The following is a 15,323-nucleotide window of genomic DNA, read 5'->3' as shown; positions in this document are numbered from 1 at the left end:
TTTTCAAGTTTCTTTTAAATTTTGTTTGTTTTATGTTTTTTACATGTTAGTTTATAGAGGTTTTCGTCAATATCTTAAAATCAATTCTAATGTGAAATTGTCTTTAGAATATAATACGGAAGAGAAACTTTCTGGACCTAGACATTATTAAAGATGAAGGATTTTTACATACATTAATATTTAGAAAGCCTACTGACAGAAATACAATTCAATTTAAAAAAAAAAGGTTTCATCCCCAATAAGTTGATAAATAAAATACCTTTTGGGCAATTTCAAAGATTACGAAGGATTTGTGATAAGGAATAAGATTTTGAGGATAAAGCTAAGAGTCAAAAAGCTAAGATACATGCAAAAAAAAAATGACAAGGAACAATTTGTTAAAAAGTAAAACAGGAACGGAAAATTCTAATAAGGTCTACTTTGTAACAAAATATAGTACAAATGCTGAAATAAATTAAACAAATTATTCAAAAAAATGAGGCATTTTACAGAGCGCTGAATTGTTGAAAAATGTATTCCCAGTTTTTTTTTTTTTTTTTTAAGTATAACTTTTGGGGGACAAATTAGTACATAGCTATGTACCACCTACCAGTCAAAGTTCTTGGTTAGGGGTTGTTTTATCGTGGGAGAACAAAAAGACGATTACTGGATCGATTGGCTGAACACAAATATGCCATCAGGACGATCGGTTCTGCGCAGATTTTGCTCTAGTGTTCACAAACCCCATGATTTTCTGGAAAACAAAATTTTTAAAAAGTTAATCCTTTAACTGTTTTGGCAAAGTTTTATATTTACAAGACAAGAATAGCTCAAACCCTCATATATTACCTTTTGTAATATGCCTCACAATGCACTTTGAAAACCCTTTCAAAGATGAAAACACTAAACAAGAAACAAAAAACGACAAAATTCTAAAGCTTTTCAAGTTTCTTTTAAATTTTGTTTGTTTTATATTTTTTACATGTTAGTTACTTTTTTTGTTGTTCTTATTTATTTCACATATTCTCAACTTTACAATGCTTTCAGAATACTGTCAAAATACTTTTTGAGGCCTCCATATGACATATATATATATATATATATATTCCTTCTTGAGCACCAGCGAATGGTTTTACCTTTTGTATTGGTCTTATATGAATCCCTCAGTTGTCCTCAGTGTCACAAGATGGATCTCAAAAGCGTTCAGTCATTGTTGGAAAGGGGTCAGATATGCAGAAGATGCTGGAAAACCAAAGAATGTGCAGGACCTGGATTTTGATGGATTTTTGACTCATGAACAACCATCACAAAACATAAAAACAGTTGTGGATCTTCCAGGTAACAACACACAGTATTAAGATTCGATATGTAAACTTTCGAATGGGGTAATTTTTATAAACTCAAGTTATTATTTTGCCTTGTGCACTATATGTAAACATTTGTTATGTGAAATAGCCTATTCAGGAGACTACTGAATAAAAAATATAAATGTTATGCTCCCCTCTTATTTTGTTAAAATTATTAACATTTTTGCAGAATCTGCAAGGGTGTGTAAACTTTTGAATTGTATGCAGATTTCTAAACAATGTATCTTTTTGTTTTATTAGCCAAACTTACAGAGGTATAATTATCTCCATGCAGAGATTCTGTTGAATGAACGTGTTCATACACAATTCATTACTGTTGTTCAATATCCTTTCATGTGCCTGTCTTGATACTCATCAAAATGTCTTTTGGAAGAAACTAAAGTGCTATATCCTTAAAATGAAATTGCCTATGACTTCCAAAATTTGTCCATCCCCTCATTCATGGCACACCTGATTAGTAGGCTACAAGTTAAATCATACTAAAAAGCCCATAACCTACGACTAACTTGCCATAGATAACAATAAAATGAATGCTAAGCTTTTAATGCTATGCAAGACTTCCTATGCAACTAGATATACATGTACTTCTGATGAATCAGGAAGACTGTCGCTGGCTTGTTATTAAACCAGCTACTTCCTCATCAAATACTATAAAACATTTGGGCGGTTTATTAGCTGAACACAGAGCCTTCAGGTTTGTGGTACATTCACTGTGGTGCACTGATTAAAACATCATGCAGTTTGCCTTCGTCACTTTTTTTCTCTTCACTTCTACCCTGACTTCAGGTAAGAGAGTTTAAATATTAAATAAAGCTGGCTATGACATATGCGCGTGCATAACCATTTAAACGAATACTTAAAATGCTAAATATTACCAAAGAAGAAGTTCGGAGTTAAATTTGACTTCAAAGGTAGACTGCAAGGTTTCTCGAAGGCAGTCAATTCCTTGGTATTTTCAGTCAAGTTTCAATACAATTCCATATTATTTTCATAGAAATACTTCACATGTTCTGGCTTCTCTATAGGATGGGCAAGAAGTGTAGACCTTCAGCTCACAGAACCGCAAACGCCCAGCCTTCACATGGTGAGTGACCAATGATTGAAAAACTACTACTTGCATGTACAGTAAAATGCAGATGAAAATAAATATTCTGTGTGGATCAGTTCTAAGTGTACACTGTTCATAAACTGAGAATGCCACTACTACCCCATTACATAGCCTACATTTTTATTCATTTTATAAACTGGCATGCCAGCATACACCGTGTCTAAGTTCATTTATAACCGCAATTATATTATGCAGCGCCTGAAAATAGGCTTATTGGAAGTTACCTAGCTGGTAACTATTTTCAGGCGCTGCGTAAAATCATTGCGGCTGCTGCACCCATGGTACGGCAGCAAAGTTCCTTGATTATTACACCGGAATGAGAGTATAGTTTCAAAAATAATGGAGTGTTCCTTTAACAACTTAAGCACACGTTGCAATTGTTAATGTTGCCAAATGTAAGCAGTATGTAAGCAGTAACAAATAGATGTAAAAAGCATCACATCAAAAATATGTTTTATGTTCTGCTCCATTTGAACCATTACCAGATAAATTATCATTAATGTTACATTTATTATCCTGCCATATGAATAGTATTTGTATACGCTAGGTTGCAGGGAATTGCAACCCTTTAAAGGGGTCATATGATGCTGCTAAAAATAACATTATTTTGTGTATTTGGTGTAATGAAATGTGTTTATGCAGTTTAATGTTCAAAAAACACATTATTTTCCACATACTGTACATTTTTATTTCTCCTCTATGCCCCGCCTTTCTGAAACATGTCGATTTTTACAAAGCTCATCGGTCTGAAAAGTGAGGTGTGCTGTGATTGGCCAGCTATCCAGTGCGTTGTGATTGGCCGAACACCTCAAGCGTGTGACGGAAATGTTACGCCCCTCACCGTACTGTTGATGCCTTGTCCGGCCGGAGCGACAAGACAAAAAAAATAAAACCCACTACAAACGAGGCATTTGTTGCATCCAGTGGGGACATAATTACGGATTATACTGACTTATACTGTCTTTTTACGCGTTTCATTGCATCGCGCCGCGTAATCATAAAACCATGTCTGCATTTGTGATCGGAGAAATGACAAACAACAAGCGCTACTCTACACTGCCCAAAACTCACGATTGAATCATCAGTGGCAAATTCTTTAAATATAAAAAACGTACTTACAGTCTGTGAGTCAGAACAGCCGGCATTGTAGTCTACTCTCCCAGGATCAGGAAACAGTCCTCCTTTAAATGCGCTGCACACATCTGAATATTTGGGTTGAAGTGTTCTGGAACAGTGTTGTAAATACAACTTAACCACTGATTTCTAGTCGTGTCCTCTTTTGGAAGACCAAACAAAGTAGTTTCGCTTTCACAACGAAACAGCGTCACACACGCCTTGAGTGAGCAGAGGCGGGCAGGCTTGACGAATTCGACGAAGGAGCATCCGGCGGGCTTGCAGCAACCACATGTGACGACTCTGGGCTGGACTCCGCTTCGTCCACGGTGAAAGCCGATCCGGCGATCCACAGCACTAAGTTGTAGTATTTCCTCAGCGACCAGCACGGATCAGCTCCAGGCATGACGAAGCAGATATCGTCCTCTTTTAGAAGACCAAACAACGCAGTGGCGCTTTCACAATGAAACACACAGCGTCTTCACAACATGGCGGCGGCGGCAACAATACTACAGCGAGAATAAAAGTTACACCTTCTTTCTTTGCGTGAACATTTGGGCGGCGTTATGCAAATCTTCCCACATCGTGACGTAGATATGTGGGGGCGTGTTAGAACGAGGCGTTTTAGGTAGGAGTGGCTGACTCTGAACTTTTAAATTAAAAAATTTGAAAAAAAATTAAATGGCATCATATGACCCCTTTAAATAATAGATCGCATCAACAAGTGAACCTTAAAAGACGATCTGAGAATATGGTAATTTTCACACTTCCTTCATTCTAGTAAAGATAGGTTTCTCTTTTACCCATACCACCCTAAAAAAGAGGTTGTGAGAGTTTGTGGTTTTATGTTAGAAACAGTATCACATGGTATACACTATTCCTTTGTGCATTTTACCATGCAGCCAATAAACTAAGCACTGAAATGCACAAATACTGAAATTCGCTTAAATGTCTAGTCAGGTTTTATTCATATTACATCAAATAGTCCACAGAATATAACTTTGATGACTGTAAGTCAACATGATATTCCACTGTCCTCATCCTTTAGATGGACAACATGTGCACTGACTGCAAAAAGACTGTACAGCTGCTGACAGAAATCCTCTCCAGTCAAGACTCACAGGTGAATTTTTTTTTTTTTTGTGACGTTTACGTAAATTCTATGGAAAGTCATTGAATTTATTTGAACACTCTTGGTAAATCAATGTTGAAGTCATTTTAGTCCATAGTTTGAATTGCACATTTTCTTTATTTTTTTATATGCCAGACCCAGTAAATACCTCCATTGCAACACAATCTCATGGCAGTTCATATCTGTTTTCTGTTTTAGAGAAGCGAAATTTGCAGTTGCGTTATTTTCAAACAAGAAGCTAGTTTCACTTTTTAATGGCAGCTGAGCCATGTGAAGAAGTTTTCTTTTCTTTTTTTTTGCTGCAATAAGTTGCTTTGAATAGAAACTTTAACTAAACTACATGGTGGTTTTATGTTAGAAACAGTATCACATGGTATACACTATTCCTTTGTGCATTTTACCATGCAGCCAATAAACTAAGCACTGAAATGCACAAATACTGAAATTCGCTTAAATGTCTAGTCAGGTTTTATTCATATTACATCAAATAGTCCACAGAATATAACTTTGATGACTGTAAGTCAACATGATATTCCACTGTCCTCATCCTTTAGATGGACAACATGTGCACTGACTGCAAAAAGACTGTACAGCTGCTGACAGAAATCCTCTCCAGTCAAGACTCACAGGTGAATTTTTTTTTTTTTTGTGACGTTTACGTAAATTCTATGGAAAGTCATTGAATTTATTTGAACACTCTTGGTAAATCAATGTTGAAGTCATTTTAGTCCATAGTTTGAATTGCACATTTTCTTTATTTTTTTATATGCCAGACCCAGTAAATACCTCCATTGCAACACAATCTCATGGCAGTTCATATCTGTTTTCTGTTTTAGAGAAGCGAAATTTGCAGTTGCGTTATTTTCAAACAAGAAAGCTAGTTTCACTTTTTAATGGCAGCTGAGCCATGTGAAGAAGTTTTTTTTATTTATTTTTTTGCTGCAATAAGTTGCTTTGAATAGAAACTTTAACTAAACTACATGTTTTATAAGCCCATTGTTACGAATGATTTAGAGTTGTTCATACATTGATCTTGAATTGTTCCCTCTTCACAGCATCTTATTGAGAAATCTCTGGACAAGTTTTGTTATGAACACCCCGTCATCCCTTTGTGTATGAATGGAGCAAAGACATACGTACATTTGGTTATCAGATATTTCAGTGCATTTGCAGTGAGTACTTCTCAGTTTAACATCATGACAGTGAGTGATTCTAATAGCCAGAACAATTTCAGGGGTTTCAGTTATTGAACATTTGGCAGAATATTGCAGTGCTATTCATAACTGACTACAATGGAGATTTATCATCCCAGTTTGACTTTGACCATCTGACTTAATTTCTAAATACTTAAAATTTCTAAACATGAGTAATATACATTCTTACATAAATAATAGAATACATACACTGAAAAACAGTTGTGTTTGCCCTCATCGCAGAGTCAAAATGGTGACATATGCTCAATGATGGGACTGTGTGGCAGCCAGTCTGAGAGAAAAGCACCATCAGAGCTCACTGTTGGCCTGAATGAGCAGGGTTCGTTCTATGCAAAACCCTCAAGAGGAACTAGTCAAGAGGTACGTGTTAGACAGGTCAAAGTTTACACTTGAGTCTGACATTAATGGGTTTAGATTTAAAGTAAACATCACTTTGTAACAACAACAACAAAAAATAGTCAAAACTCTGAGTTGATTTTTGGTAAGCATGGAAAAGAAATAAAATAATTCTGGCAACCGTTTTTTTCTCCTCTATCCACCATCAACGAGTGTCTCGTTCCTTAGGTTCCTTGCACACTTGGGGAATAAAGATAAAAGTATTCTGGCATGACTTTTAATCGACTTTTTGATTAAACTTCTTAAGGGTGGACGATACGACCAAAATCTTAATCCAAGATATTTTAAACATGTATTATGTATTTCATCAAAATTAACTGTTTATTATTTATGTAAAGAATTATTAGTGACCCCGCTGGTGTTATGTTTCGTCATTCACCTTTAATTTTGAGGCCATACCCTTCCCGTAGTCAAAGAACAGATGTTTTCTCGTGCTGACAGATAAGCAGATTTATGTGTGTGAGAAAATATCATATTTGGTGTTAAAAATAAACGACACAGCGGACGAGAACAGTTCTTATTCTCAGGGTAGCAACTGCACATTTGCTGAGGGGTATGTAAGATCAGTGTTGGCGTAAATACTTATTTGGAGTGTTTTTTTATTTATTAGTCTCAAAATTATTAATATTTTTGTATATCTTATATAAAATGGGACCATTATATGCCTATGCAAAATTCTTAACTTTTTTTATTTTTATTCATAGAAATAATTCATGGAAAATGCGCCATGCTTAGTTGGAAGATTTCTGACACTTGTTGGAAAACACTTTAAAAATGAAAATGACATGTTATTCCCACTACAACCAGCAGAGGATCACTCACTGGCTCGTTTCCACTCTCTAATGTAGTCCTTTTAACATGTTTTGCTTTTGGATTTATATTTAGACATTAGAAAAATCACAATTATAATATTTAAAAACCAATAAAAACATTAAAAATCAAAGTTCAGCACTTTTTTGTACTGATGTATGCTGACAGATAAGCAGATTTATGTGTGTGAGAAAATATCATATTTGGTGTTAAAAATAAACGACACAGCGGACGAGAACAGTTCTTATTCTCAGGGTAGCAACTGCACATTTGCTGAGGGGTATGTAAGATCAGTGTTGGCGTAAATACTTATTTGGAGTGTTTTTTTATTTATTAGTCTCAAAATTATTAATATTTTTGTATATCTTATATAAAATGGGACCATTATATGCCTATGCAAAATTCTTAACTTTTTTTATTTTTATTCATAGAAATAATTCATGGAAAATGCGCCATGCTTAGTTGGAAGATTTCTGACACTTGTTGGAAAACACTTTAAAAATGAAAATGACATGTTATTCCCACTACAACCAGCAGAGGATCACTCACTGGCTCGTTTCCACTCTCTAATGTAGTCCTTTTAACATGTTTTGCTTTTGGATTTATATTTAGACATTAGAAAAATCACAATTATAATACTTAAAAACCAATAAAAACATTAAAAATCAAAGTTCAGCACTTTTAGTAGTAACCCGTGGGATCTACATGAATCACACAAATGACCTATTTTCTTTCATTATTTTAACAAATAAGCTTTTATTCATAACATTTTATTAAAGAAGATTTTCACAGAAAATTCTGGCAAAAGGGCTAAATTAATTGTAGACTCATGTTCATATGTATCTTTAAATGATTCATCTAAAATTTTAAAAGTACAAAGCGTTTGAGACCATGCCACTAGTCATAAAAATACATTAGCTAGAGCTCTGTTCTGATGTGTATTTCATGCATATTTAATACGACTGCCATGACTCAAATTGTACTTTTTTTTTTCTTAGGTTCAAGTCAATCCCCTCTGTAACTTCTGTATGTTGATCATAAAGACAATAGAGAGCATGCTGCCAAAAGAGAGAACTGAAGTAAGACCTCTTCTGTTGGAAATCTAGTTCACATTTTAAGAAATGTAAAATGTTCATCATTTCATTGATCTATAAACTGATTATAAACTGCTCCTGGGCTATTTTCCATTTTGCTTGCCTGACCTGTAGGAGGCTATAGTGAACCTTCTGGAGAAAATCTGTGACTATTTGCCCTCACAATATAAGCACACATGTAACAACTTCGTAGAAACGTACGGAAAGCAGCTGATTGATCTGCTGTTGTCCTCCCTCCCTCCACATGCCATCTGCACTGCGCTGGGCCTGTGTCTCTTCCCAGAGATGCCACTGTTATGTGAGTAGCATGAAGGACAGCAGCACAACACAGTCTTTCTTAGAGCCTGGTGCTAACAACGCCAGGGCCATGGGTTCGACTCCCAGGGAAAGCATGAACTGAAATCTGAAATAAAAATGTGTACTTTGAAGGCAATGTAAGTCACTTTTGGATAGAAGCATCTGCCAAATGTATAAAAATGTCAATCTTAAAGCGATTCGTAACATAATATTTTACATTTTGGTGAATTAGTGGCTAATTCATATGAATTTGTGCAATCACAATCATACGTTTTCTGCCTACACTCTATTGACAGTTAGGTTTCGGGGGTGGAGCTTCATGCTTGCTCTTTATTCTAAAAATGGCATGTTTTCATATGAACTGCATCATGCAAATGAATACAAATCTCCACCTCATAAAATAGTTGAGTTTTCTCATGAGATCAGGATAATAGCCTATGGAAGCCCGTTCCCGCCACTGAATAAAAAAAAAAGAAAAAAGATATTGGCGACTATTTATCTCATAATTCTGACTTTTTTTCTCACAATTGCAAGTTTATATCTCGCAATTTACATTTTTCTCAGAATTGCGTGATACAAACTTGCAATTCTGACTTTTTTTCTCAGAATTGTGAGATATAAACTCGCAATTGCGTGTTATAAAGTCAGAACTGCAAGATATAAACTCAAAATTCTGGAGGGAAAAAAAGTCAGAATTGTGAGATAAAAAGTTGCAATAACCTTTTCTTTTTTTTTTATTCAGTGGCGGAAACGGGCTTCCATAGGATAGTGACCACAGTCTTATTGCAAAAAAAAAAAAAAAACTAAGTTTGGATATTTACAAAATAGGACTTTTTTGTGTACTTATTGGACCTTTGTTTTCAAGCAGACAAATCACTCTCACATGCACTGTAAAAAAAATAATAATAATTTTACAGGTAATTTGCTACCAGGACATTATCTATTCAGTCATTTTCTGGGTACCCGGATCTAGACTGCAATGCAGCTAGCCCCAAGTTATGGAACAAATTGCCATTATCTATCATTACAGTGCCTTAGTTTAAAAGCCTTTTAAAAACCTATGTGTACTCCTGTGCTTTTAACATCTTGTGATTGTCTATTTTAATTTGCGTGATGGACCTACGCAATTTTGTACACCAAGGTTGTTTTAAATGTGCTTTATAAATAAATTAAACTTAAACTAGTCATTTTACAAACATTTCCATTAACCCTAAAGCACAACGCAATGATGTGCAAAGTTAAAAATGCAATTTACAAAATATAACGTAATCGTATTGAAATAGTTTCTTGCGCACTACCTGTCGGCCCTTTGTTTTTGAGCGCACAGATCACTCGCACATGCGCTGTTGTCCCGCATAGATACAAACACCAGACTGCATGCACACTTTGTGCTTTTTACAGAGACTCCAATGTCATATAAGTAGCATGAATGGCATCCGTGTGTAACAAACACACTGATTGAAGAGAAAAAAGTTTGGTAATAATTTTATGTTTTGGCCAATTGGTGGCTAATTTGTATGAACTTGAACAATCCCATTTGTTTGTTTTCGCACAATCTGCCTACACCCCGTTGACGGTTAGGTTTGGGATAGAGCTTCACTCTTTCGCTTTTCTAAAAATCATACGTTTTCATACAAATTAATACAAGATCGCCACCATAGCTACCCAGATCCAGTACAGATGGTGGATCAGCGTCTAGAGATGACCTCTACAGCCCTGAATGTCAACTAGACGGCTATCGGGACAAAACCACAAGAACAGAAGAGTCAAGAACAAGAAGAGTCCTCTGCACAATCTGACCTGTGCTGCAGCCTGGAATTAAACTACAAAATGCTGGTTTCGTCTGGCCAGAGGAGAACTGGCCCCCTGACTGAGCCTGGTTTCTCCCAAGGTTTTTTTTTTCTTTTCTCCATTTCTGTCACCGATGGAGTTTTGGTTTTTTGCCACTGTTGCCTTTGGCTTGCTTAGTTGGGGACGCTTAATTTCTGGCAATATTGTTGACTTGATTGCACAGATACTATCTGAAGAGAGCTGAACTGAGCTGGAGGATGGCATCACTGAATCAACAGTGAACTGAAATTTAGTGTTTTCTATCGTCCTCTTGCATTATGAGCACACGTTTTTCCTGTTTAACACTGTAAAGCTGCTTTGACACTATCTGTATTGTATAAAGTGCTATATAAATAAAGGTGACTTGACTTAAAATAGTTGCGTTTTCTCCGTTTTCACATTGAGCACAGCAAAATATGACCTAATTTTATTTATGTTATTATTATTATTATTGCAAATCATTTGCACATGCACTGTTGTTTGCTTGGACACAAATCGGGCTGCATGCAAACTGTGTGCATGGACATCAGTCTGTGCTGATTACAAAAAAATGCATCATGTGGGCTGTAAGGCAATCTGGAGCAAAAAACTGTTACTAGGTGGTACTGAATTTAACCGATATTCTGATGTTGTGCTTCAAGAATCATTCTTTCTGTGTGTAAATTACACTGCGATCATGCTCAATTTTATGTGTCCTCTCCAGTGTCCTCAGAGCAAACAGACTGTGATTCCTGTAAGATACTGGCGATCCTCTCCCAGCTTCATTTGGGTCACAATGCAACTGAGATCCAGACCTCTGACCTGCTCCAGAAGATGTGCCACCTCCATCCTAATGCTATTCCTCGAGTAATGATCACAAGCACAATACATTATAAAAAGCCTTGGTTCCACTCTATATAAGATGTCTTTAACTACTATGAACTTACATGAAATTGTTCGGTAGACTGCACCAATGTTCATATTGTATTGTAAAACACTTTGGTCCCTATTGAGGTTAGGGACAGGTTTGGTGGTATGGTTAGGGTTAATGCTGGGTTAAGCGTCAACAATGTAATTATAGAGGTATTAATTACATACAGGAATTGCAAAACTAAGTACAATGAGAAAAATGTATGTACACAAAAAGTGCACTGTATTAAATTATACATTTTAATGTTTGCACAGTAGTTAAAAGACACATGAAATGGAACCAAATTCTTTTAAAAATCTATGATTTGAGCAAAAAAAAAGCATATGGTGACACCTCCTATCAGTATGTGAATTCAAAGATGCGAAGCGACTATCTGACACTGATAGTGACACATGTATTCACAAAAAAGCAATTGTCTGACTCTCTGAAGTGTTTCTCCTTTTTCTGTCCAAGTGTGAAGGGTTTGTGAAGCTTCATGGCCACAGGCTCCTGAAGAGTGATGGGAAACAAGCACCCATCACTGCATGTGAGGTAATAAGCTAACTACTCATTTCATAACTCATAACTTTACTTTGGGGCTGTTGAACAGGTGTTCTAGAGATTCTGATGTGTGTTGTCAACAGGAAGATTACCTTTGCCGGGGACCCAACTGAAAGTGATCGATCAAACTAGATCAGAAAAGCAACAACCTTTTTACTTTACTCGATCAAGCTTCTTCCCTTGCCACACACAGAACCGAGGGGAATTTGAGAGGTACAGTACGAGTGGAGACAATGACCGTTCAATCGGTTTCAAATGACCTTCATGTGCCACACTGGGTAAACATTTAATACAAAACTAGTCAACTTAACATAGGAGATCCTAACACTGTGTGCATTTTGTGTAGCATTATATAAAATCACTGCTTCCTCGTTTTTGTGTTGAGATGATGCAGAAATAAACTCGACAGATTCGCATTTTAAGGCGTTGTAAGCAGTTCATTGAGAGTAAAGCACTTGTGATTTCTTTTTTAATGGCATTTAGACAGAGTAAAATACTAAACTCTGTTTTTGTCAAAGCCTTTTACAATTATCTTCACTAATATACACTCTTAAAAATAAAGGTGCTTCAAAAGGTTCTTCAAGCGATGCCATAGAAGAACCATTTTTGGTTCCACAAAGAAGCATTCAGTCAAAGGTTCTTTAAAGAAGCATCTCTTTCTTACCTTTTTTGTAATCTGAAGAACCTTATTTTGCCACAAAGAAGCTTTTGTGAAACAGAAAGGTTCTTCAGATGTTAAAGGTTCTTTATGGAACCATTTAGACAAAAAGCTTCTTCTATGGCATCCTGAAGCACCTTTATTTTTAAGAGTGTAGCTGAAAACATTTAACAAATCTCTCAAAGCAATAAGGTAGAATGAAACGAAAATGTGTCATCTTTGTGTTATAAGTCCTATTATGCATTTCACCCAGAAAAACCCATTCACGTTTCTTTGCAATTTCCATCGCATTTAAATTACAGAACAGACACGACATAAAAAAAATAAAAAATAAAGTATGTTCTATTTTAATTTTGGAGGCTTCGATCTAGCTTATTATTCACTATACCTGTTCTTCTACAGAGCTGAATGAATGAAAGACACTGTGTATATAGTCTTGAATCTTTAATAAAAGGTCTCATACTACAAACTGCAAAGGCACATTAACATTCATAATCAAACTGAAATAATTACAAAAGATCACCGGTGTTATAATCACCTTACAGACCTTCAGCAGTTACATGAAATAATACACATCAGGGTTTTAGTTTAACATCTTCTCTCATCGTAACTCAGTCTCTTCATTCTTAGAGTGTTGCATTCAGGCCTGAACAGAAATGACTTGTTTCCTTTACATCTCACCACTGCTGTGTTTTTGGGCCTCCTATGCCCCAGTATGGTTTTCTGCGCCATCGTCTTTATCTTGTCTCTTCCAAATCTGCAAAAGAAGAATCAGGTGAAATAAGGCTGGGTGATCATGATTTAGGGGGGTTTCTGCAGGTCTTAAAGTCTTTATTTGCCTTTCCACAAATGAAGGAACAGAAATTCATGAAGTGATGACATTAAATGTTGCATGCACTGCAAAAAACGAAATATCCTGCTCTGTATTTTTGTTTTGTTTTCCAATATAAATATCTAAACATCCTGAAATCAAAATCCAATTACTTGAGATGCACATTTTTTTTTTGAGAAATTGAAAACTAAAACCACAAAAAAATATTGAGATAAAATACATATTTATAAAAGTTGTATCTCTGCCAAATATTGTCCTCTCCTAACAAACCATACATCAATGGAAAGCTTATTAATTCAGCTTTCAGATGATGCATAAATCTCAATTTTGAAAAATTGACCCTTTATGACTGGTTTTGTGGTCCAGGGTCACATACAGTATATCCTGAGCACTGGTGGTCACATACGTGATGGGGAAGTTGACAATAGTTGGGTTCTTCTCCACAAAGAAGTTGTTCTTGGTGAATCGCTTGATGCAGAAGATGAGGTACGGAGGAAGTTTGGTGAGCTGGAACCTTTTCAGAAAGTTCTCTTTGTACGTCTTGTACTCCTGTGACAAAGTCAAAGGTAATCATTTATAAAATAATAATATTATTTTGAAACAGCTAAAAGTAAATATATAACATTTTACAAGAAAATACTTTGAATAGCATATTCAATTATCAAGCATTTTGCCCTTCTATGTTGACTCCCGATGGAATTCTATTCAAACGATATTCCAAAAGCTGACACTGTATTTTACTTGCAACATAAGCCAGTAAAAATAAATCATACTAATTGTACCAAAATATATATTTCATACTACAGCTATTGAAGTAGCTGAAAGCAAAAAAGGGCTAAATAAATAAACAAACACATTTTGTAATAAAGCCAAACAGCTCTTCCAGTTAGTGTTATTTTAGTAGTATTTATATAATATTGCAGTATTTATTATTTTGAATTTGCACTTATTTTTACATTCTCAATTTACATTTAAGTTTAGTTTAAGCCTATATTATTGTTTTTCTACATTAAGCTTTAATGTATTTTTATTTCAGTTTTAGTCATTTTAGTACTTATTTCAGTCAGTTGCCATATTTCAGCTTATTACAATGAACAAAACCATTTTAATAGGTTTAGTTTTAGTTAACAATAACAACACTGCTTCCGGTGAAATGCAGCAACACCTGATGCAACACACCATGCTTAGGCTAGCACATGAGTGGATAATACAAAAAAAGAGAAAATAAATAATAGGGGTGCAACGATAAATCGATTTGTGGATCGATTCTACAATTTTCGCAAATGCATCGCAATTCTCTTTTGAATCGATTCTGAGCTTAGTTTTTAACAGCAGATGTGTGCTTTAGAAACAGCCGTACTCTGCTTGCTTCCAGCTCCTTACACACACACACACACACACACCACTTGAACCTAAAATAATTATTCATAAAGTTTGAAAAGGTTGAAGCGAATTACAAGAGTGTTTACAGTGGGCTGTGTTTACATTAATCTCATGTCATAAAAGCCCAGCGCTCTTCTTCCTGAGCATTTAGGCTACGTCCACACGAAGCCAGAGCTTTCCCTATCCGATCTTTTTTTTCCCCCCTCATCTCAAGAAATATCTGCGTCCACACGAAACCGACACAAAACGATGTAGTATACATGCCAGACCAGTATGTGGCGCTGTAATTCTGCCACAGAGATACACTAAAAATGGAGAAGTAGTCTTGGACTATGCGCATAAACCTTGAGCGCGGTATACAAACGAACATGGAACAATACATTTATTAATCTGTGTTAATGTTAGTTAATAAAAAGACAATCGTTCAGTGTTTGTTCATGTTTTTGTTGCTGACTAGGGGCTAGTTGTGATTGGTTAGCTGGGCCAGTGTGTGTTGTGATTGGTTTGCTGGGCCAGTGTGTGCTGTGATTGGTTTGCTGGACCAGTGTGTGTTGTGATTGGTTTGCTGGAAAAGTGTGTGCTGGATTGGTTTGCTGGGCCAGTGTGTGCTGGATTGGTTAGCTGGGCCAGTGTGTGCTGTGATTGGTTTGCTGGGCCAGT

The 15,323-nt window shown here is 35.8% G+C and overlaps 2 protein-coding genes across 3 annotated transcripts in view; one reads left to right on the top strand and one right to left on the bottom strand.

Annotated features, from left to right (window-relative positions):
* Positions 1-2,012: 2,012 nt before the first annotated feature.
* Positions 2,013-12,200, top strand: LOC107556021 (prosaposin-like). 2 transcript variants are annotated; one of them, XM_016238987.1, is made up of 10 exons: positions 2,013-2,132; positions 2,372-2,430; positions 4,616-4,690; positions 5,755-5,871; positions 6,136-6,273; positions 8,118-8,198; positions 8,328-8,511; positions 11,044-11,186; positions 11,704-11,781; positions 11,874-12,200. In XM_016238987.1, the coding sequence occupies exons 1-10, from the start codon at positions 2,081-2,083 to the stop codon at positions 11,901-11,903; spliced, it is 957 nt and encodes a 318-aa protein (XP_016094473.1). In that variant the 5' UTR covers positions 2,013-2,080; the 3' UTR covers positions 11,904-12,200. The 2 variants fall into 2 exon arrangements, with proteins under 2 accessions (XP_016094473.1, XP_016094474.1); XM_016238988.1 differs by lacking the exons at positions 2,013-2,132; positions 2,372-2,430; positions 4,616-4,690 and adding an exon at positions 5,258-5,328.
* Positions 12,201-12,905: 705 nt separating this feature from the next.
* The window catches only part of LOC107556014 (U4/U6.U5 tri-snRNP-associated protein 2-like), an 8,922-nt gene continuing 6,504 nt past the window's right edge, over positions 12,906-15,323 (bottom strand). The window contains exons 9-11 of the mRNA XM_016238980.1: positions 13,657-13,829; positions 13,130-13,205; positions 12,906-12,917 (exon numbers count right to left, since the gene is read on the bottom strand). Of these exons, the coding sequence (XP_016094466.1) occupies positions 12,906-12,917; positions 13,130-13,205; positions 13,657-13,829 (261 nt within the window). The remainder of the gene's footprint in view (positions 12,918-13,129; positions 13,206-13,656; positions 13,830-15,323) is intronic.

Source organism: Sinocyclocheilus grahami, unplaced genomic scaffold (assembly GCF_001515645.1).
Source record: "Sinocyclocheilus grahami isolate Dianchi unplaced genomic scaffold, SAMN03320097.WGS_v1.1 scaffold553.1, whole genome shotgun sequence".
Classification (NCBI taxonomy): Eukaryota; Metazoa; Chordata; class Actinopteri; order Cypriniformes; family Cyprinidae; genus Sinocyclocheilus; species Sinocyclocheilus grahami.
Note: the sequence above shows the minus strand (reverse complement) of the source record. Positions and strands in the feature narration are given on the sequence as shown.